At 39.6% G+C, this 21309-nt stretch overlaps 1 protein-coding gene across 5 annotated transcripts in view; it reads right to left on the bottom strand.

The window, feature by feature from the left end:
* The window catches only part of ZBTB44 (zinc finger and BTB domain containing 44), a 44977-nt gene that overhangs the window by 8602 nt on the left and 15066 nt on the right, over positions 1 to 21309 (bottom strand). For 2 of the 5 annotated variants that reach the window (XR_004316936.1, XM_032472530.1), the window contains exons 2-5: positions 15861 to 16934; positions 4585 to 4699; positions 2082 to 2245; positions 408 to 708 (exon numbers count right to left, since the gene is read on the bottom strand). Coding sequence is in view for 4 of the 5 variants with exons in the window: in XM_032472530.1 (XP_032328421.1) it covers positions 408 to 708; positions 2082 to 2245; positions 4585 to 4699; positions 15861 to 16878 (1598 nt within the window). In the remaining variant the exon portion in view is untranslated. The remainder of the gene's footprint in view (positions 1 to 407; positions 709 to 2081; positions 2246 to 4584; positions 4700 to 15860; positions 16935 to 21309) is intronic. The other 3 variants (XM_032472531.1, XM_032472532.1, XM_032472533.1) reach the window with 3 other exon arrangements.

The raw sequence follows: 21309 nt of genomic DNA, 5'->3' as shown, positions 1-21309 counted from the left end.
ATTTAATTAACACCCAAATGGTCTGAAGTAATCAAATACCACTAAGTATCACGTGACATAGTAAGTTTTCCAATAAGGTCTATTAAGATCCACTACAGAATTTACTTTAAACTTATGTTTAAAAAAACAAAACCCAAAAAACCGAAACAAGCAGGTAAACAGTCTACTTCTGTAGGAAAAGATTCCTAACCCAACTACGAAAATACTTTAAATTGCATATACTTAGAAGGATCAGCAAAATTTTATTAGATCAGGAGATCAGAGTATTATCGGAGAGTGGGAATTTAAAAGGAATGTGACTGATTAGCTGGCAACCTGATTTAAAAAACACAGCAGGCTGCCCTAAAAGCAGGAAAAGAGAGTTCAGAAAGCAGTTTTCCTGGTTCGGTTTTCGTTGTGCACCTCACCTGCTCTGGAAGTAGTTTGCTAGCTCTGACGCTTCATGGTTCAGACTCCTCAGGTGCACGATTAAATTCCCAGAGTTGGTGAACATGGCGCCACATGTTTTGCACTCGTAAATCCGAGGCTTGCGGATAATGTGCCGGGAAACCCTCATGTGGTGTTTATATTCCCCGAAGGAAGTGAAAGTGGCACTACATATCTGGCACCGGAAACAGCGTTTACCTTCATGCTTTAGGCGATGCATCTTTAGCGAGTAAGCCCTGGTGAACTTTTTCCCACAGCGGTCACACTGAAATGGTTTAATTCCTATAAAATAAAGCAAAACAAAGTATTATCTAAAAACAAATAAACTGAAAGGCCATAATCCCCAAAACTTTCTGAACTCTAATTCTGTAGCAATAGATAATATGAAAAGACAAAAGTTATCAGCAAAAATGAATTGCCAAATTCAGTATTTCAGAAAAAGGTACAGAACTTCTGAAGAGCCACTAGTGCTTGGGGGAAAAAAAAAGGGAGAGAAAGAAAGGCACGGCTGGATGGGGTGATCTAGGTGATGCAAACTCCAATGGGGCTTTTAACTCCTGTAAATCTTCTACTTTATGGACTTCAAAACACAATTTAACCACAGTATTTAAACAGAATCCAAATCTTCATGTTCCATGTATTATTTCACTTCATTAAAGTAGTGAGGTTTATACTGAGAAGACGTGAAAATGATCAGTACCTACTGTTCATTTCCTACCTCAGAGAGAAATGAGGGGAAAAAAAAAAAGAAAATTCTAACATCTTTGACCATAATTAATGATTGTAATAGAACTACCACTTGATTAATTGGGTTTTTGGATATTTAATGTAGTAGTGATAGAAAATATGTAGAAATTAATAAACGAACTATAAAGTATATTAATAGTCTCTTCCAATTCATTGTCAAAATTTTGGCAAAAAATTTCAAAAACCTTCAAAACATAATCTGTTGATTTAACAAAGGCAGAGGGAGTTGGCATGAGCACAGGGATTACTAGACCTTGTAAAGAAGAGGCAAGTAAGCAGCTACACAGCTGAGAATAAAAGCAAAGACGTCTTACTTGCCAGAGGTCAGTGTTCTACCCACAAGGACTTCGTTGCCTTTATATGATTATCGCATTAAAGTTTCAAATATGTTCTATGTACCATTTATCCAAAGTCTTTTTATACTAAAAAATACTACAGGGCTGACTAATCAGGGCTCAAAGAAATTCAGGATTGTAGAATTAAAATTACTGCTATTGTTTAAAAACACTTTTTATTTGGAAATAATTACAAAGTTACAGAGAAGTTACAAAGAGAACAGGACAAAGAACACCAATATATACCCTGTTCACCCCATTTGCTTTACTGTATGTATTTGTGCTTTTCTCCCTCACACACACACACATCTTTCTCATTCACATTATACACACCCTCTTTAAACTTTAAGCAGAATACCTGTGCCTGTGGCAAATGTATTAAGCAAAGAGCTTTCTGACACTGCACCATTTTAGCAACAGACCTACGTTTATCTGTTCTCACCTGACTTCCCAGATGTATACTTTTTTCTAACTTAAAAACATCTGTTTACCATTTTTAACTGGGATTCCAAAATAAAATGTTTTAGAGTCCTCAATTATACCACAACAAGGAGACCTGGAAGATGACATTACCTGAGTGGATGAGCATGTGCTGTTTCAGGTTCTGAATACGGGTGAATCGCACCCCACAGGTGGGACACTGAAAAGGTCTGTCTGGACCATTTGGACCTGGTCGTTCTGTGCTGCTGGTGGGAGGAGCAATGTAGAGTTGGTAGGGATACTGAGCATTTTCCAATCTAAAAAACAGACCAAAGAAGGCAACCAGGCTCTGATTTTTAAGTTCAGGAATATTTCCGCACAACTTTAAATGAACAGAAGAGAAGACATTTAAAGACTTTCTGAAGCAGTTTAACAGTTACATCACAAGTTTCATTTGTAACAACATGAAAAACAATGTTATTGTCCAGAATGTTCAGCATCTTTAGTTAGGCAAGGACGTATGACCAAGAGCATATCATTTTGCCAATGATTTTACTTCAGGTGGTCCTTTCCTTCCTCCTGCTGCTTTAACTCAGGCCCTCGTCAATATAAGGCTGAATTAATAACTCCCTCTCGTTGGCTCCATATCCTCGAAGCCATCCTGTTTCACAGTGATCTCTGATTACGACAGTTCCGTGATTAAGAGCCCTGCTGATGGTTCATGTCACCCTTAGAATGAAGGCACACCAGGCTCCTCGTGACCTGCATCTGTGTGCTTTTCCAGCCTCATTTCTTGCCATTCCCCCAAATATACCCCATATCAAGCAGTTCCCCCTTAACAGCTTTCTCTTAGTGCTGTGCTTTTGTATACTTAACTTCCTCTACTTGCCCACCTTTTTTGCCTAGATAATATGCTCAGTCATTTTGTGAAAAGTCATCTCCTCTTCCCGAAAGCCTTCGATTCATCAGTGACCTAGGTAGGTACTCCCCTAAGCAGAGCAACAGACCCCCCTGCAGGTCACTCACAATGACCCACTTGTCTATCTTTAACCTGTCTCCCTCCCCCAAACTCGGTTTGATCTCTCTGAGGGCAAGGGCTGTTTCATCTCTGCAGCCCCACCACTCAGCACAGTACCCAGCAAGGAACAGACCACCTCCTTCATGTCTGAAACTAAGGAGCTTGGGCATGTTTCTGTTAGTTTATACCTTCATTAACTTACTCAAATGACTCAGGTTCATAACCTGCTCTACCAGGTTCAGCTCTTCAGGAACAATAAACCTTGTTTGAGTTCTTTGACTCCTTCAAGTTTTCAATAAATGTGTTTTTTTAAGTCTGTCCTGGATTCTATAAGGAGGTAAATCAGTGCAGTCTACATTCAGTGGTCAGAGACAGGTAAAAACTCAAAAAAAATGATTAGAAGAGAGAATTAAAATAGGGTGAGTCAACAGTTGTTGGTGTTTTATTTCAGACTGGTGGTCAGGAAATGCTTCCCTGAGAGCTGACATTTAGATAGTGATCTGAAGATGCAAGAAGGAGTCAGCAATGTGGAAATCAGGGAAGAGAGCGTATCAGGCAAAGGCCCTAAATTGGCAGAAAGACCCAAAAGCCAGAACAAGCAGACCAGCCCGGGACTGAAGGAAGGGCAGCAGGGCTGGAATGCGGTGTGTAAGGAGTGCAGCCTGAAGGGGTCAGGCGGACGTCAGATCTCGCAGGGCTTTTAAAGGCATAGGGAGGCCTTTAGATTTTAAGTGTGAATCTATTGGAGAATTTTAAGAATCTACTACCTGGAAGAACAACGTAATCTGACTTAAAAAAAAAAAAAAAGATCATTCTGGCTGCTACGTGGAGAATGATTAGAATACGGGAGAATGAAGTCAGGCAGGGGCCAGTTGAAGGTTACTGCATTAGCCAAGGCAAAAGACGGCGGTGATGGGCTGGGGTGGCTGTAGCAGAGATGGAGAAACAATGGACCGACAAGGAGCATTCTGCAGGCAGAGCCAATGGACTTGCTTGAAGATTAAGTATGGGGAGAGGGGACAAGGAGTGGTGAGGGAAACAATGCTGAAGTGTAACTCCCAGAGACACTGCTTGAGAAGCGGGGGGATGATGATGCTGTTCACTGGGATGGGGAGACTGGAGGGGCAGGCTTTGAAGGGGAGGTAGAAGTCTGGGGTTCTGTCTTGGCCGTATGAGTTCTGCAACACCCCTTCTACATCTATGTGAAAATAATCAAAAGCAGGAAGGGTCAAGGTGGAGGTAACGACTGGGGAATCATGGCTATACAGATAAGGGTTTGCACACCACATGATCTATTTCAACCACTCCACTCTGCCAGCCACAGATAAAATGTAAACAGATGAGCATGGCTATGTCCCAATAAAACCTGACTTTCAAATAAAGGTGGTGGCTGGAACTGGCCTGTGGTCCCATTTGCCAACCCCTGATATAGATACTGTTTAAAGTGATGGGACAGGATGCATTTGGAAATGCTGAAAAAAGACCTTGTATAGATGGTCTAATTTAGGCCAGCAATACGTATTAGCGATGTTGCTAACTCATGACTGTAAAAACGTAAAGTCAGGTCCCAATAAACTTTTATATAATTCCTAGATAAAATGTTGAATTTAGAGTTAGAGTTACAAGCACAGTCCGTACAAGAAAACGACATGCTGTTTCAGGACTAACCGGTCATCATCCTCTGTGTGAGCATTAGTGCTGGAAGTGCTCTGAAGTGTAGGTAAGCCTTCAGTAACGCCTTCATCTACTGAGCCTGTGAATAAAAGAAAGAGGAAAGCTATCAATACTTTGGTCTAAGTGTAAATAAGGCAAGATATAAATTTCAAGTTCTATCTCCAAGCTTCTGACTAGATTATCAATGTATATACTCTGAATTACTAGTCAAAAGTTCTATATTTTACTTTAATTAAATATTTATCTGATGGGAGGGTATAGCTCAGTGGTAGAGCACATGCTTAGCATGCACGAGGTCCTGGGTTCAATCCTCAGGACCTTTATCTAAAAAAAAAAAGTTTATGTGATTTTAAAAAGCCATATATAGGGGGAGAGTATAGCTCAAGTGGCAGAGTGAACGCTTCAGGTCTGGGTTCAATCCCTAGTACCTCCTCTAAAAATGAAATAAAACTTAATTACCTCCCCCTGCCAATTAAAAAAAATATTTTAAAAACAACAGCCTTATACTACTACTCAAATTCCTTAAGGAGTATTTCTTTGATATAAACTTTAGAAGTAGAGCAATTCAAATTAAACTAAAAAGTTCACAAAAAATTGGTGTGTAACAGTCATTTAAGGAAGCACTGGTAATTTTTATTTTTTAAAACTTACTGTGACATATGCCTTACTTACTGCACATACAACATTCTTTTTACACAGACTTAAAAAGATACCTGTCCAGTGCACATCTGTGCAACCTCCACACAAAGCCCGCTAAAACACGGCCGTGTCCCTGAAGTCCCCATTCCCATCCCCGATCACAAAGCCCTCCTTCCAAGAGGCAACCATTAGCCAGTCTTTCATGGTTATCATTTCTTTCCCTTTCTTCTTAGCCTCCTTCCTTTTAAAAGTAATTTTTTACCCCAATACACGTTCCCACAAGCTAGGGGTTGTTTTCGCTGGAACACAGCCGAGCACCATCAAGGGCTGCTTTCACACTCCAGCGGCGGAGTGGAGTGACCACGCTTGGGACAGAGGCCGCACAGCAGCTCAGCCTTAAAGATTTATTATCGTGCCCTTTATGGAAGAGTCTTGCCACCCTCACTGTAGTGCTGTCTGGCTGCAGACTTTACATAAAATGAGTCACACTACACGTATTCTTGGGTCTCGCTTCTTTCCTTCAGTACTGTGGACTCACCATGCTGTTACATGTAAGTGAAGTTTGAACACTGGTGTACAAAATTCATAATCTGTCCAATTCACTCCTGAGGGACAGTTTCAGGCTTCTAGGAGCAAAGCTGCTGTTAACATTCTTGTACAAGTAACTCAGTGCACATACCCATGCTGCTCTAGGGTTATCCAGACTCGGGAACGGGCTTGCTGGGTCACAGGACAGGTATGATTTTCTGCTTCATTTATTGAACCCTTCTTCTGTGAAATGCCTGTTCAAGTCTTCTATTGAGTCGTCTTTCTTAAAAATTATGAGTTCTTTTCATGTTTCAGACACAAGGCCTTTGTCAGTGAAAGAAGTTACAAATATTTTCCCCTTTTTATGGTTTCTTTTGATGACCAAAAGTTTTATATTTTAATTTAGTTGAATTTATCAGTCTTTATGGTCATGGTTTTTGGGGCTTGTTTTAAACATTCCTCCCCTATCTCAAATTATCTTATGAGTAATGTTGTGTCCTTGACATTTGGGTCTTTTCTTTAATCCACCCGGAGTGGACTTTGTGACAGAACACATTTATTGAAAAGCCCATCTTTTCTTCCCTGCTCTGCAGTGCTCTCAATGCATGGGTTTGTTTCCAGGTTCTCTACCAGTTCCATCTGCTTGTTTGTATTTTCATAAATGCCGTTCTTTAGTTACTGTGTTTTCTAAATAAATCCTGGTATCTGGTCGAGCAAATCCTCTCACCTTGTTCATCTGCTTCCTAAACATCTTGGCTATTCCTGGCCCTCTGCATTTCTTTATACAATTTAGAATTCGGTTGTTGAATATAAGTGAATAATCATTCAGTTTCCTTTCTTCTATTACTCTGGAAATTACACAATCTTTCTCTATTCATTTTATGGTTGCTTTGGAAATTAGACACATACTTAACTTACCAAAGTCTAAACAAAACCTTGACTTCCTCCCGGACAAGAGAAGGATCTTAGAACACTTTAACTTCATTTTCCATTCTGTAATTTACAAATACTGTCTGATGTTTTACTTCTTTGTTTTAATAAGCTCCTACTCTTTCATACAAGCAATGTTTGTCCACATTTGTTCATGTTTACCTTTGCTCCTCATTCTTCTGTGTATATTAGACCTGCCATCTGCGCCCACTTTATGTCTACCTGACGCATTTCTTTAGTGATGATTTGCTGAATTTTGCTTTTTTTTAAGTGTCTTTATTTCAACTCCTTCATCCTTGAAAGCCATTTTCAGTGTGTGTGGACGTCTAGATCGGCAGTTATGTTCTTTAGCACATTGGGTACATCGTTCCACTAGTTTCTAATGTTATTAAAAAGCCAGATACTCTTCTGAAGATAATCTGTTGTTAAATTTCTTTTCGGAATTTTCTCTATGTGTCTAGGTTTGTGTTTCTTTTCGTTATTCCAATTTGGGATTTGCTGCCCTCTAATCTATGGATAGGTGTCTTTCGTCAATTCTGGAAAAGTTTCAGCCGTTCTCTCCTCTTTTAGGACTCCTATCAGATCTGTTGTATCGGCCATAACCCTTACTCTCTTCTACACCTGTAGTCTCTACCATTGTCTCTGTGATGATTAATTTGATGTGTCAACTTCCTGGGCTAAAGGGTGCCCAGATAGCTGGTAAAATATTGTTTCTGGGTGTATCTGTGAGGGTGTTTCCAGAGAGATGAGCATTTAAATTGGTAGACTGAATAAGGAAGATCATCTTCACCAATGCAGGTGGGTTTCTGTTGACGGTCTGAGCTAAACAAAAACACGGACGGAGGGCAAATACGCTCTCTGCTTGAGTTGGGACACCCATTCTCTTCTGCTCTTCAACATCGGCACTTCTGGTTCTCAGGCCTTTGGACTTGGACTGAGACTTACACTCTCAGACCTCCAGTTCCCAGGCCCTTGGATTTGGACTGGGACTAAACCACCAGCTTTCCTGGGCTGCCACCTGCAGATGGCAGACTGTGGGGCTTCTGAGGCTCCACAGGCAGGTGAGTGAATCCCTCCTTGTAAACCCCTTCCTATACAGCTATATGTATGTGCTTGCTACTGGCTCTGCTTCTCTGGAGAACCCTGACTAGTAACAGTCTCTCTGTACAGTATTCAGGAAATTTCTTCTAAATTATCTTCTGACTCACCAATTCTCTCTTCTGCTAAATCCAGTCTGCTGCCAATATGTTAACGGAGTTCCTTATTTTGGCTACTTATGTTTCCTTGTGTGCCCTGGTTGTTTTTGACAGGTTACTGCCCTTGAAAATGACTTGCAGGGGACTGATTTCCTGAGGGTAGGACGGATATGCCCTCTTCCAGAGAAACTTTATGTTTGTCTCTGCCAGGCTCCTGGACGGTACCATCTAAACCAAATTCACTGTTTGACATTCCTTGGCCTACCCACACAAGGAATAACCAGGATGTAAGTCTGTAAGATGCTGGTCTGTGGCCACAACTTCTCATGGATATGTTTTTCCCCTTTTCCCTTTTCATCTTCTAGTCAGCCAACTGCCAAGGCAACTGTCTCTACAGCCCTCTGGTGTCGGGAGGAAGGGAGCAAGTTTAGTTCTAGTGGTACAGTGAACTCTGGGTCCCTGCTAAAATGTGTGGAGCAACATCTCTAAGACTTCACAGCTTTCACATGCTCTGGTTGACCTCTGTTTCCTCTACTCTTTGAGTTGATGAACCAAAACCCACTTGTGTTTTGGCAAATGTCTTAGGGAAAACTGGTTTTAGTGCTATGATATGGGTCAGACTTCCGCCCTAAAGTTCACCTAGCACTTCCCTGACCATTTTTTTCAGATACTTTAAAAGGTGATTTTAAAAAACCCCATCATATTGTTTTTAGTGGGAGAGTAGATCCAAATAACCTATCCTGTTCTCATCAGGCACTGAACTTTGCCAATGTCTTTACCTTATGCAGAAAGCTGCACTGCCCCACGTGAACAGACAGAGCCTCTGAAGCTGTGAGCCTTTACCTCAAGCACTCTTCTGGTTGCAGTATTTTAATGAAAGCTAAAATGTACTAATTGTAACAGTCTGTACAACACCATATACATGTGAATATTTAATATCATCTGTTAAGGGACACACAGAATGAAATGTCCTCCCAATGAAAATTCAGAATCCAATACTTCAATTTTCCCCTTTGGAACACTTGAATTAGCTGACATTGGGAAACGAATATATTTTCCACTTAAGTAAAATTTTCCAAAAAACTAACCTAATCCCTTTTATGGCATCCAAAGTTACTTTATTAAATCATTTGTGCTAGAAAATTTGTGACAGGGTTGTATTTTGCCTTGACTTCTTAAAGAATACTAAGTATAATTTTTTTTTTTGTTTATCACTCACAGCAATCGTTAAGAACACAATTATTACATTATGTTCTAATACACTGACAGAGGTTTCTGAAAGGAGATAAGACTCTGAGTTTACATTCATCCCCAACGGCACCTCGTTCCTCCTGGCCCCTCATCTCACCCTTACTGGTGTGTGTGTGGCATTTCGGTGCATGTCTCTTCTGCTCTTTCCTTTACTATCAAAAGACATTTATGCTTTCCCCCTATGCCTATTTACCCAGCTTATTCCTGACCTCATTTGTTTTTAATCCAGATGCGGGATGGAGGACCAGATAATGCTGCATTTTGTTTAAGAGTTGTTCACTTGTCAGTATCTTCCCATTGTCACTTTTTTTCTCCTTAAAGAAAACGGAACTAAACACTAACATTTCAATCTACCCTAGAATAAAAACTGGAAAAAAATCCCAATATTTGACCTGGTCACCATGGACACAAAAAAATCTGCTTTATACTATTGTGTAGTTATTCAGAGCATAGGCAATATTACTACAGCTTATCAGTAAAGACTTGCAAAAAAGGCCGAGAGGTGTGATTAGGATAGGCCAGGAAGATGACCTAGTTGACATTTGCTCCTCACCATCGGGCAAGCTGTACTGCTTCTGGGAGGCAGAGGGGGACTAGTGAGGTGAACTGAAACTCAGTCTGCTTTGGATTGGTCCTAGTATTATCAAAGAGTCTGCTTAAAAAGCAAGCTACTCAAAAAAACTAAAACAGAGTACAGGACACATCTAGCAGATGGTCCCTCTTAAAAGAAATCTATTTCCACATTCTAAACTATCTAAACTTTGGCCTCTAGATCCCTAATCTGAAGGACAGTGAGCATGAAAAGGACAACAATGGCTTGTCCATAGCTATTAAATGCACCAAAAGTGAAACATGAAAACCACTCCAAGCTAAACTAAGTTAAACGGACTTTTAGAAACCTACCCATACTGCGGACACATAAACAGTGTTATATCACTTATGCAACTATCAGCAGAAACACACCTTGTAAGTCTTCTTCCTGAGATGATGGTTTCTGTCAGGACAACACAAGGAATCATATTAACTAGAATTTTAACTAAACTGATCTAATAGCAGGATATAAAAGCAGTATTACTAACCTGAGGTGACAGTGATATTTCTTGAATTATTAAAATGAAGTTTCCTTTCTAAACTACAGAGATGCTGCTCTCAGTGGTAATGAGAGTAAAGAATTCAGAATAGAACCCTCTCTTATGAAATACTAAAGCCGACTTATAGAAACAATCAGCTTTCTACGTTAAGAGCTATCTTATCCCGTCCAGCATTAAGGGGTGCTGTATGATAGCTTCTGTCTCATCAAACTGACTCCTGTTTTCCCGAACTATTGTTTAAGAACTTAAGACAATTAAGAAAACCCTTCTGGTGGTGAAACACAATCACGGTGGCTATCCACTACTGTGCATTTACCGTGTGCCAGCCACTGCTCTAAATGTTTTAAATACAGTACCTCATTTCATACTCAAGAAAGAGAAAAGCAGCCCCTGACATTCAGGAACTGGCCTGATACTGACACTTAGGAGTGGGCCTGGTGTTCACAGCTAGGCTCTGGTGTTTTCTGCTGGACATACAATTTCAGAGAACACCAACATCAGACTCAGTCACACTGGTCTCAAACACATAGTTTTTTTTTTAAGCACAAGTACAGGGAGATCACTGTGCAACACAACAATACGAAACCTCCTCTCTAATGGAAGTAACTGCTGCTTTAGGTTCACTTTGGTCTGCGTTCCTAGATATTTGTTAAGATCCTATGTAAGAGAGTCATCCATGCTTTCTGACATTGCCAGTCCCTGAGCAAACCCCACTTTGTTCTTGAATCCTCCCTAAAATCACCTAACAAGCCCAAATCTTCTAAAAAGCCCTTTCTAAAATTCTCCTACTGAGAAGCTCTAAAGACCCCATGGTGCGTACTCTCCGTGCTGCAGGTGAGTACAGGTGTGTCTCTGGTAACAGGGCATCAGCAGCAAGAAGGACTCATCGAGATTCAGCTGAAGTTCTCAGTGCTTGGCACTGGGACCCCGGATAACAGAGTGCATACCTAAAATTTCTTTTGAGGTAAAACCTGCCTTTGGCTGGGAGGTAAGTTCACGCTGAACTGAGCTCAAACATTTCACTGAAGCCCTTCAGTGCTGGGTTTATCTTGTTTTCCTAGAAAGTATTCCCTATTCTGCTTGGGGACTATTTTAGTTGTCCAACTGGACTTGTCATTGCTCCCTTATGATACTGCTTTCTGGCCTTCTAGGATCTGTCCGTCTGCTCCTAGGATCAGTCTGTCTAGTGTTGACTCTTATCTACAAGAGGAATATACCATAATGAGAGGACGGACAGAGACCTGATTAGTCCATCTGAACTGACCCCAGAGGCTGAGTTCAGAAGATCTATGTCTGGCAATAACATTTTAAAACTTTATAAGGTATGACATATATGAACCTTGAAAATGTTAAGGAAGATGACAGAAGTCAGTCAGAAAAGACTACATATTGCATGATCCCATTTCTATGAAACACCCAGAACAGGCTAACCTATACAGACAGTGTATTAGTTGTATCAGTTGCCTCGGACTTGGGGTGGGACTAGGAGAGGGTCACTGCTAAGGGGCACAGGGTTTCTTTTTGGGGTGATGACAATGTTATAAACTTGGGGATAATTACAAAACTCTGTGAATATACTAAAAACCACAACACTATACATAACATAAAATTCACCCATTTCAAGTGTAAGTTATATTTCAATGAAGATGACTTGACTTCAACTGTCTTTGTGTCCTGAGAACTGTTCTGCTTAGTTTCACACGCCCAGAACCAGGAGGTTTTGTCTGGTGCCCTGACCAATGACCACTGGCCTCTATAAGTGGAAATAAAGCCACACGAGTGTTGTCTTATGCACTGCTGCAGCTCTCGTGGGCTGTCCCCATCTAACATGACACCTCTGCCCGGCCAACACCTGCTTCCTTCAGGTTTTCTCACTGGAACACTGACTCGTCACACTTCTCCCTCAATTGACTCGATTTCAACAAGGACAATCTGGAGTTGGAAGTGGCCATTTTGGGAGGGGCTTCTGACATGAACAAGACTGTTCATCTGAGGTGCATCAACACTGTACCAACAATGGAGTGGGGACTTTGTAAGAGTATTCCCGTGGATGTTTCGGTGTATGGCCTTCTTGGCAATGACATGACCTTAATATGACAAGGATAGGAACCAAGCATTGAGGTGTATCTTTAAATACCTCCAAATGAGCTATGAGTTTGTTCAATTACTGTTTATTTTTAGGGTAGACTGAGGCTTCCTCATGCTAAAGAGCTATGCTGTAATGGTAGAAGAAAAATTACTAGATCCTGTATTCCTGACGGGGGAAATCCCAACTACTTCTCTAGTAACAGGACCACACGTTACACTGACGTGGTTATTAAAGAACTCCATAAGCTTTATCTTTTACTCAAGACTATCCACTGTCCTTATCATCCACAAACTTCAAGAAAAATAAAGAGAACAAATGGAATTCTAAAACTGTATTTATCACAGCACTCAAAAGCTCTCAAACTTCTACAGTCCGAACCACTGCCACGAACCCTGATGGTGGTGAGATTATCCTCTCTGGGACCCACAAGTTGATTCCTTACGGGTTAATAGCCTGCCTTTTTCAAGTGGGAATTATAGTTTAAATCTTAGGTTCTACCCTATTACCAGCTGACACAACTGAACACTACAATGATGCCTCCAAGTTTATCACAAAAAGATATGAGCTTATGAATGCCTCAAAATCTGGAGTTTTGGTCTCCTGAAAAAGATGCCACCAGAGAAAACCTTCCACTAATATCAACTGACTCAGCAGTTACACCTGAGATGTTGTTCGTTGGATACATGTTTCCCAACTTAAAAGACACGTATCACAGCCTTCTGACTATATATACGTTCGTTCTAAGGGATTCTCCAGAAGATACCGAGTTAAAAAATGGACAGCTCCTACTAAGGTGACAAAATCAGATTAATTTTCTGATTCTTCAGTATTCTTTTCTTTATTATCGCTTATCAAAACCAATATGATCTTTCATCTTCATCCTATTGTTTTTGACCCCTCTAAGATCTCTTAGCCACTTAAGGAAAAACAAAACTCTTGTTTTTTTCCTAGACCACAGCTACTAATCTGAATATAACAGATTGCTGGATCTATTATCCTCCACCTGACCCAGCTAACAAAAGTTTAATAACTTCCTTTAAACACGTCAGAAGGTAGACTCCCTTTTACAGGCCCTTCATATATCGTATCTTAGCCCTCAGTCATAAAAAAAGGTGTCTCTGCAAATGTAATCAAGTTAGATGAGGTCATCCTGGAGCAGAGTGGGCCACTGTCCAATAACTGGTGTCCTGAGGAGGGAGATTTGGAGCTGGAGACACAGGGAAGGCCCCGTAACAACGGAGGTAGAAACGGGAGAGACACGGCGACAAGCTGAGGACCGTCAGGGAGTGTTAGCAGCTGAAAGGAGCGAGGAAAGAGCAAAGAAAGATCCTTCCCTACATCCTTCAGAGGGAGCATGGCCCTACCAACACCATCATTTCAGATTTTTGGCCTTCTGAACCATGAGAGAATAAATTTCTGTCATTTTAAATCAACCAGTTTGTGGTATGTTGTTGTGGCAGCACTGGGAAACTCACACAGTGGACCGAAATTCAAGAAATTAATGAAGTTAATATGGCCCTCCTGGTTCTCCAATCCTTTGGAGAAATCCTCTTTATTAATCTTTGTTAGTTTTTCTTCCCTCCCTGATTATAGTTTTTTCTCAAGGATTTGGTTCTGGCTCTTATGTATGCATCTTCCTGTTGAGAGTCAATCCGTCACTGCAAAAAGAAAAGCCCCAAACTGGTCATCTCCAGTCTTGATCTCACTCACCCAGCCTTTTCAACTGCTCTGTGGCATGATGTTGCCTGGTTATCACCCGAGCATGGTTCACACAGAGCTGACTTTGCTGACATACTCTTAAAGCTGGGCTTCCACTTCCTCCCACTGATTTTCATATTGTAGTTATTGCATTTTATAGATTTCTATCTATTATACGATTACCAATTTTTTGAGTACCATTATGAAAGAAAAAGTAACTGTAAAGATTAATTGTAAGACACATCTGAATTCAAAGACAATAAAACATGAAAAACTATGACTTAGAATCAATGAATATGATAAAATGTTATCACTGTTTTCCTAGTCATCCAGGGTACCTCGGCCCCTCCTATTCCCTCAATACACATATTCAGTATCATCATGATTCCTCCTTTATAAAGTCTCTTAATATCTACTTTCTGTACAGTTTTACTCTAAGCATTTTCATTCAAAGACAACTGTATTGTACGTGGTTTTTGGACTGTCTCTTCTCTGCCAACTCCCTTGCATACCAGTATCAAATTAATTTTCCTAAAATATCTGTAAACGTTTTGTATTTTTATTCCCATCAAGGTAGACTCCTTATTAGCACTGGGATAAAATCCAAGCTTACCTGGCCTAGCTGTGCAGACACTGCCAGCTGCATGCAACATCCATTCTCCTCAAATTCTGCTTAAGGCAGTTACGTACTCAACTAGTACACATATATCCTGGGATTCCCTTGCAGCTGGGAAAAACCACGTGACATCATCTGGCAGAAGTTTTTTGGGACTTCGGGGAACATTTGTGCTTTCCTGATACAAGTACTACCCTCTTCTAGAATATGAGACTAAAAATGAAGCACAAATCTTACAACCATGAAGAAATAAGCATATGGATGAAACTGACAAAAGGAGGGTGGGCTATAAAAATAACAGTATGGCCTAGGCCCCTGCTTATATTTTAGAGTCACTGTGCCAGTCCTGGGTTTCCTATTTCTGTACATTTTATGCAATAAAAATAAAACCCTGTTTGGTTTAAGCCACTTTGAAGGGACTGCTATATGCAGTTGAATGCAATCCTAACTTAAACTAGCATTCAAAGCTTTTCACAACATGTTCTCAACTGCTCATGTTGTCTTATTTCCCCATTATTTTCCATATTTGCAGGTTTCCAAGCTTTATTCGTATGATCATGCATTGAATTCACTGCTTTACCAAACATGCAATGCTGGTCCACACTCCTGTGCTTTTATACATTTTCAAATAAATGTCATTCCCTCACCTGGGAGAACTCCTAGCTATTAAGATCCAGCTCCAATATACAGTGTTAACTAGCTCTTTCCTTTGTGAACCCGTAACACTGTGTCCACACCTCTGGCCGAGCGCTAATCACTGAATCACTGATTTACTCATGTTACCTCAGTTAGACTATTAACTCCTCAGATGCAGGCACTATATATGTCTTTTTTAACACAGATTCCCAAGTTCGGCACATGGTAAGTTTTCAATAAATATTTTAATGAAGAATAAAACACTAACTGGATTTGTTAAACTGGTACTTTCTGCATTGAAAGTAGTTCAAAATTCACATACATATAAGAATTGTGCCATCATATGTATATATATCCCATCAGATAATGTTCAACTATTTCCTTTCTCAATGCATACCTTGTGTAAAAAATTATAGTACTAATAGCGTCTTAAAAAAATCCAGTTGCCATGTTTTATTCTTTTTCATATTTCCTACAGGATCCAGCACAAAACTTTTACCTAATAAGCACTTAAAAATGCTTGACTTGACTTTATAGCATCATGGAAAACACAGAAGACACTATACCTATAGAGGAAGACTGCGGACTAATCAGAAGGTCCTCTTGGACTTGCTCACTTCCTGGCACTGTCTGCTGATCACTCAGTGAACTCTGAGAGGCACTGACAGGCTGGGATACTTCCTCATGGACCTCCTCATCACTTAACCTTTCTACTTTGACCCGGACATCTTCCTCAGTACCCAGAGGCAAGGTAGTCTTTGTGCTCTCACAAGTCACATATTCAGCCATTCTTCTACCTGTCTCAGATGGGCCAGGTAATTCTAAAGTCCGGGTATTTTCTGCTGGCTTAACCTTATCAGGCTGAATCCTTCGATCAATTCCAAAAGGGAAAGTCCAGGGAAAAGCTAGAGAAGAGTCAACTGGTTGATTTCTATTTTCTGAGTAGGGAGCTGAAGAATTCAATACCTGGGGAGAACTTGTTTGTGTGCTACACTTTACAGGACTTTCAGGAGACATCACAATGTAGCTTTTGCGCTTTCTCCGGGATTCTCGGCAGACAGGAATGGTTCTTTCTACCACACTGCACTCTGAAGACACTGGAGAAATGCTTCCATCTCGAGAAGTAAAATTGCAGTTGGAGTTATTTTCTTGTCCAGCATCTAGACTCTTTTCTGGTTGGCTATTGGGTGTATTCCATAAAATGCTTGATTTCATGAACTCTGAGCAGGTGCTAGCAACACTGAACATCTGCATATAGCTGGCTGCAGCTAGAACATCAATGATATTTTCTGTGTTAATTGACAGAGTGGCTGTGTAAGCATATTCTAAAAGGGGTATAAAGCCAGTCACTGTAACATGATGCAGATCCAACACATTCTTGTTGTCATCCTCTGCCTGGCCTACAAGTTTGGTGCGAAAGAAGTCACTGCAAGCTGCTAGCACCACCTTATGTGCCCGGAAGACTTTGTCCTGGACGCGGATAGTGATATCACAGAAATGGCCATCATTTCGCAGCATATTTAGCTTTCCAAGCATTTCCTGGCTGTGGGAAGAGGAACTATGAGTAAATGTTTTCACACCCATCTTTTCCTTCCTCTTCTGTAGATGCTCTTCAAGGATGCAAATGAATCAGAGATGTCCTAAAAGACACATAAAATAAGCATTAATTGATGGCTTTGTAGTTGAAATAAAAGGTGATTTAGATCGTTTTCATGAGGCCACAATGCTAAATAAAAGAGCTGAAAGATGGTAGCGAGAAAGCTCAAGGTAAGAAATACACTAAAATACATTCCCCACCTGTCCCCTACACTCCAATCAGTGGAGTCTGTGCACTTATGTTTTAATGAGCTGCATAGTTTTAAATAACAGTTTGCAAATAACAACAATTAGAGAACCATGTGCCAGATGCTGCTCTAAAGCTTCCTATCTGATAATCTGGTTGTCACGATGTCTCAGTACATACATTATTATCCCCGTGTAACAGAAGAGGGTGAAGCACCTTGCTGAAGTCAGAAAGGCACTATGCGGCCGAGTCAGGGTTCCACCCAGGCAGGCTGGTCCAGGACCTGTACTCTCAGCCTCAGTGCTTTACACTGCCTCTGCTAGGACATAAAGTGGGTACATATAGGTGGTTAAGAGTTCAAGTTTTAGGATGTGATAAGTCTGCATTCTTCCCTCAACAATTCCTCCAAAGCTGTTATTAAGGACTAAATGGAATAACACATGTAGAAATGCTCAGCACATTATCTGGCCCTTTGAATGCTCAGTAAGAGCAGCTATTGTTGATCTATTACTATCAGAATAAAACAACCTTTCCGGAAGTAAATTTACAAAACAAATAATTTTAGTAATCAGCCAAATGATTGGGTTTTCCATTAAAAAAACCCAAAACATAGTTGGTTTGCCTTTATCAGATTTTACATTTATTGACTAAAAATGTAAAAAACTGACATTCTTAAACACTTTTAATTTAGCAATTCTAATAATGCTTTAATTTTTACAGTACTTACTTTCACTCTAATCTATTTTTATACCCTCTATGTGAAGTCAGGGAGGTTTATACTAGCCCCTTGATAGAGATAAGAAAACGAATGCTCAGAGAAGTGACTGACAAATGACAACCAAAGCTAGGATCTGGGTCTTTTGACTCTTAGATCACAGTACACTTTTCCAATGCAGAAACAAACTACGTACATCAATTATTTCACCTAAGATAAATAACTTTTCTTTTTAAAGAGACTATTAAAATAAATGCAAAACAAAGCAAACTTGGGGGGAATACTTTTTTATAAATTATCTCTAGATAAAGGAGATTTCAAATGCCTCAAATATATAGCTACCAGTTAAAAATGGTGTTAAAGATGATGAATATTTAACTGACCTGGAAAAATGTTTGGTTCTGAGTATTAAATGAATGTACAATTACTGATATACAGTGAACACTCAGTAGTGGCAGTTATTTTCTAGTGAAAAAATGTGATGAAATTATATAGACTATATAGACTATAATCACCTTTATGAAATACATAAACGTATATGAGGTCTTAACTAGAGATTCCTGGATTCCCTAAGGGGCCATGATCCTTCTGAAACTACACAGAAAAATGGTAGCTTTCATCATATTCAAGGGAATAACTGGTTCAGGAAGGAACATGCCTTCAAGCAAGTGACACTCATAATCCAGGGACCATATGTATGAACAAAGGTGTGAAGGCAATAAATTAACAGTATGTTTGGAGAACATGTGCAGCAGGGTGTTGAAAACATTTCAATCTTGGTTTGGGTAGAGGCCCCAAACAACAGATACTATGTTCCAAAGTGAGGTGCAAGGCCACCTATACAAGGAGACAGAGGAAAACCTATTTTTCAACCTTGAGTTACACCCACCTTCAATGTTCAGAGTTACATATGAGAAAGATTTTTGCAGAGAGTGATCAGTCCATTGAGAGTTGCAAACCCTATCCCACTCCCTCCTATCTCCATGTAAGGGAAAGAGGTTGAGGCAAGTTTGCCCTTTATTTCACTTCTATGGAAAATGAATCACACTTGAAAAAAATCTAAAGGATACGAGTCTGATTTAAACTCTGGCCAACACTAGGATGTATGCTTACCGTCTCCCAACACTGTATAAAAGCAAAACCTGGAGTGGCTGAGAGGAGACTCTGGAGCGAGAATGCAGGGTGTGTATCCCAGTGCTGCTCCTTGTAGCTGTGGGACCTTAGGCAAGTCACTAAACTACACCTTAATTTCTTCAGCAGTAAGTCAGGGAGAACAGAATACCCCTTCTGAGGACTACCTGCGCCAACATATGGAAAGTGCTTTCAAAGTACTTAGCACGAAATAAATGCTTCATCAACATCAGGTGGTGCTGCTACCACTGCTAACGAAGACCTTTTCTTCTTAGTCAACCCCTACCTCTCCCAATCCTGGAGGGGCCAAAAATCACAGTCAGCAAATGAACAGGAATAAAAGGGCAAAGGGGGGAAAAGGGAGAGAAAAAGGAAGCCAAACAAACCTCATGTTTCACTGCAGACCTGTAGTAGGCCTGAGGTGGTCAAGGAGGGGAACCTTCAACTCTGAATTAAGTTTATTAGTTCTTGAAAATAATGTTTCTATTCGTGAAAGTGACCAGAAAAGTTATTAAGACTTGCTCGTCAAGGAAATGGAGAAAGCACTAACCCTGTAGAATAAATTTAAAGGGACAGCTGAAGACAAAAATAAAATGGATTCTGAGTACCTTCCATAAATCATGTTTGTTCAATGTAATGGCTACACATATATGGTACAAAATCTGATACAGATGGAGGTATGGGATGAGAGGAAGACGGAGATTAGACTGGGAAATGCCCTGTATGCCATGTATTTATTACATGAATTTTCCAACACATGTCTGTGAAAACTTAGTCTCATGATATACTCTATAATAAAAAATTACATGGACAAATATAATTTGGAAATATTGCAAAAATATACACTATGGCAAAACGGGATGAAATTACATTATCTGAAAAGTCATACATGAGATGGACAGAAAGCCAGAAGTATACATTGAAATTTTTATAAATTAGGTAATTCTATTAAAAAAGACCCTCATATCTCTCTAAATGTGTGTAGATGAATATGAATGTGTAAAGTTATATATTTAATTTGGAACTTACGAGAAATTCTTGAGTAGGTAAATATTACTTAATTCCAATTAATGTAGAATTAATGTAGCATTCAAAAGTAATAAAAATGTATTTTGCAACAGTTTGCAATTTGAACTAGTGAGTAATTCAAAAATAGCTTCCTTCCCATTCCTTTTATTCCAAGTTACTTATGAAACAGTATACATATGTTTATGAAACTGGTCGCTAAACAATTTAAGGAGGAAAAAACCCTATAATTTTGTTTTGCAGTTGGGTTGAAAAATATTTGCCAAATATGGTATACAGACCAACTGTTAAAACAGAATGGTTTCAGTGAGATAAATCTTAGGTTTTGAATTCTGACTCTTCCATTTACCATTCAGGCATTAAATCTTAAGTCAAGTTACTTCACCTCTCCGTTTCAGTTTTCTCAAATGTAAAACAAGAATGGAAATTACACTTTCAAGACAGTCAAGAGGACTGAATTAGCACAATTCCTGACATAAACATTGAATAAATGTTAGCTATGATTATTACCTTAGGAAAGTGTGAATAAAATGAAATGGAGACCAAATTTCAAAATGTCTACTCTATTTCTTATAGGACACAGAGCACATATTGAATGGGTATATTCTGATATAAAGATTAACTGATAAAAATTATCAGAGGATTTGACCTTAAAATGGAGCAGCTCTTAGCATATAAAGTGAGGTGGCTGCTAAGATGATTAAAGAGAAAGTAATGAGACCGCTGGCCTTGAAATTAATTTGGGAGGATGCGGTATTTAATAAGAATTTGCAAATTTAAATATCCAGCCACATCTCAAAACTGGACACTAACTTTCCAAATGATACTAATAAGGTTTTAATTATGCTAAAACTGAACTGAGATCATTTCATTTCTACCCTACATTCTAATTAAAACGAATCAGGGACAGAAAAGGTTAGGGAGAGGGACATATAGAGTTTAAGATGCTTCTAAGAGGAATATCCAGGTGGAAATTCATATATGAAGTGTCTGTACTAGTTGACTGTGTAAAGTAGTAGATGTAACAGCAGGACCTTTAGATATGTTGTCTCACATGAGTTAAGATAATAACCTGATTTTATAGAAGAAATTGATACTTGGAATACTGTTTCTTTCAAAGGCACTTATGTTTATGCCAATGCTAAAGACCTAGAGAACTATGCAATAGGTATGGGTAGCCACTGGGGAGTAGTGTATTTACATCTACATTTTAAAAAGATTATCCTGGTAGCAATATAGAGGGTAGACTGGAGGTTGGCTGTTACAATAGTACAAATATATGATAAGACAAAATTGAACTGAGTCAGTGGCAGTGAGGATAGAGAACAGACATCTAAGAAATATTTAGGAGGTAAAAATG

This window comes from Camelus ferus, chromosome 33 (assembly GCF_009834535.1).
Source record: "Camelus ferus isolate YT-003-E chromosome 33, BCGSAC_Cfer_1.0, whole genome shotgun sequence".
Lineage (NCBI taxonomy): Eukaryota > Metazoa > Chordata > Mammalia > Artiodactyla > Camelidae > Camelus > Camelus ferus.
This window is presented reverse-complemented; position numbering and strand designations above follow the sequence as displayed.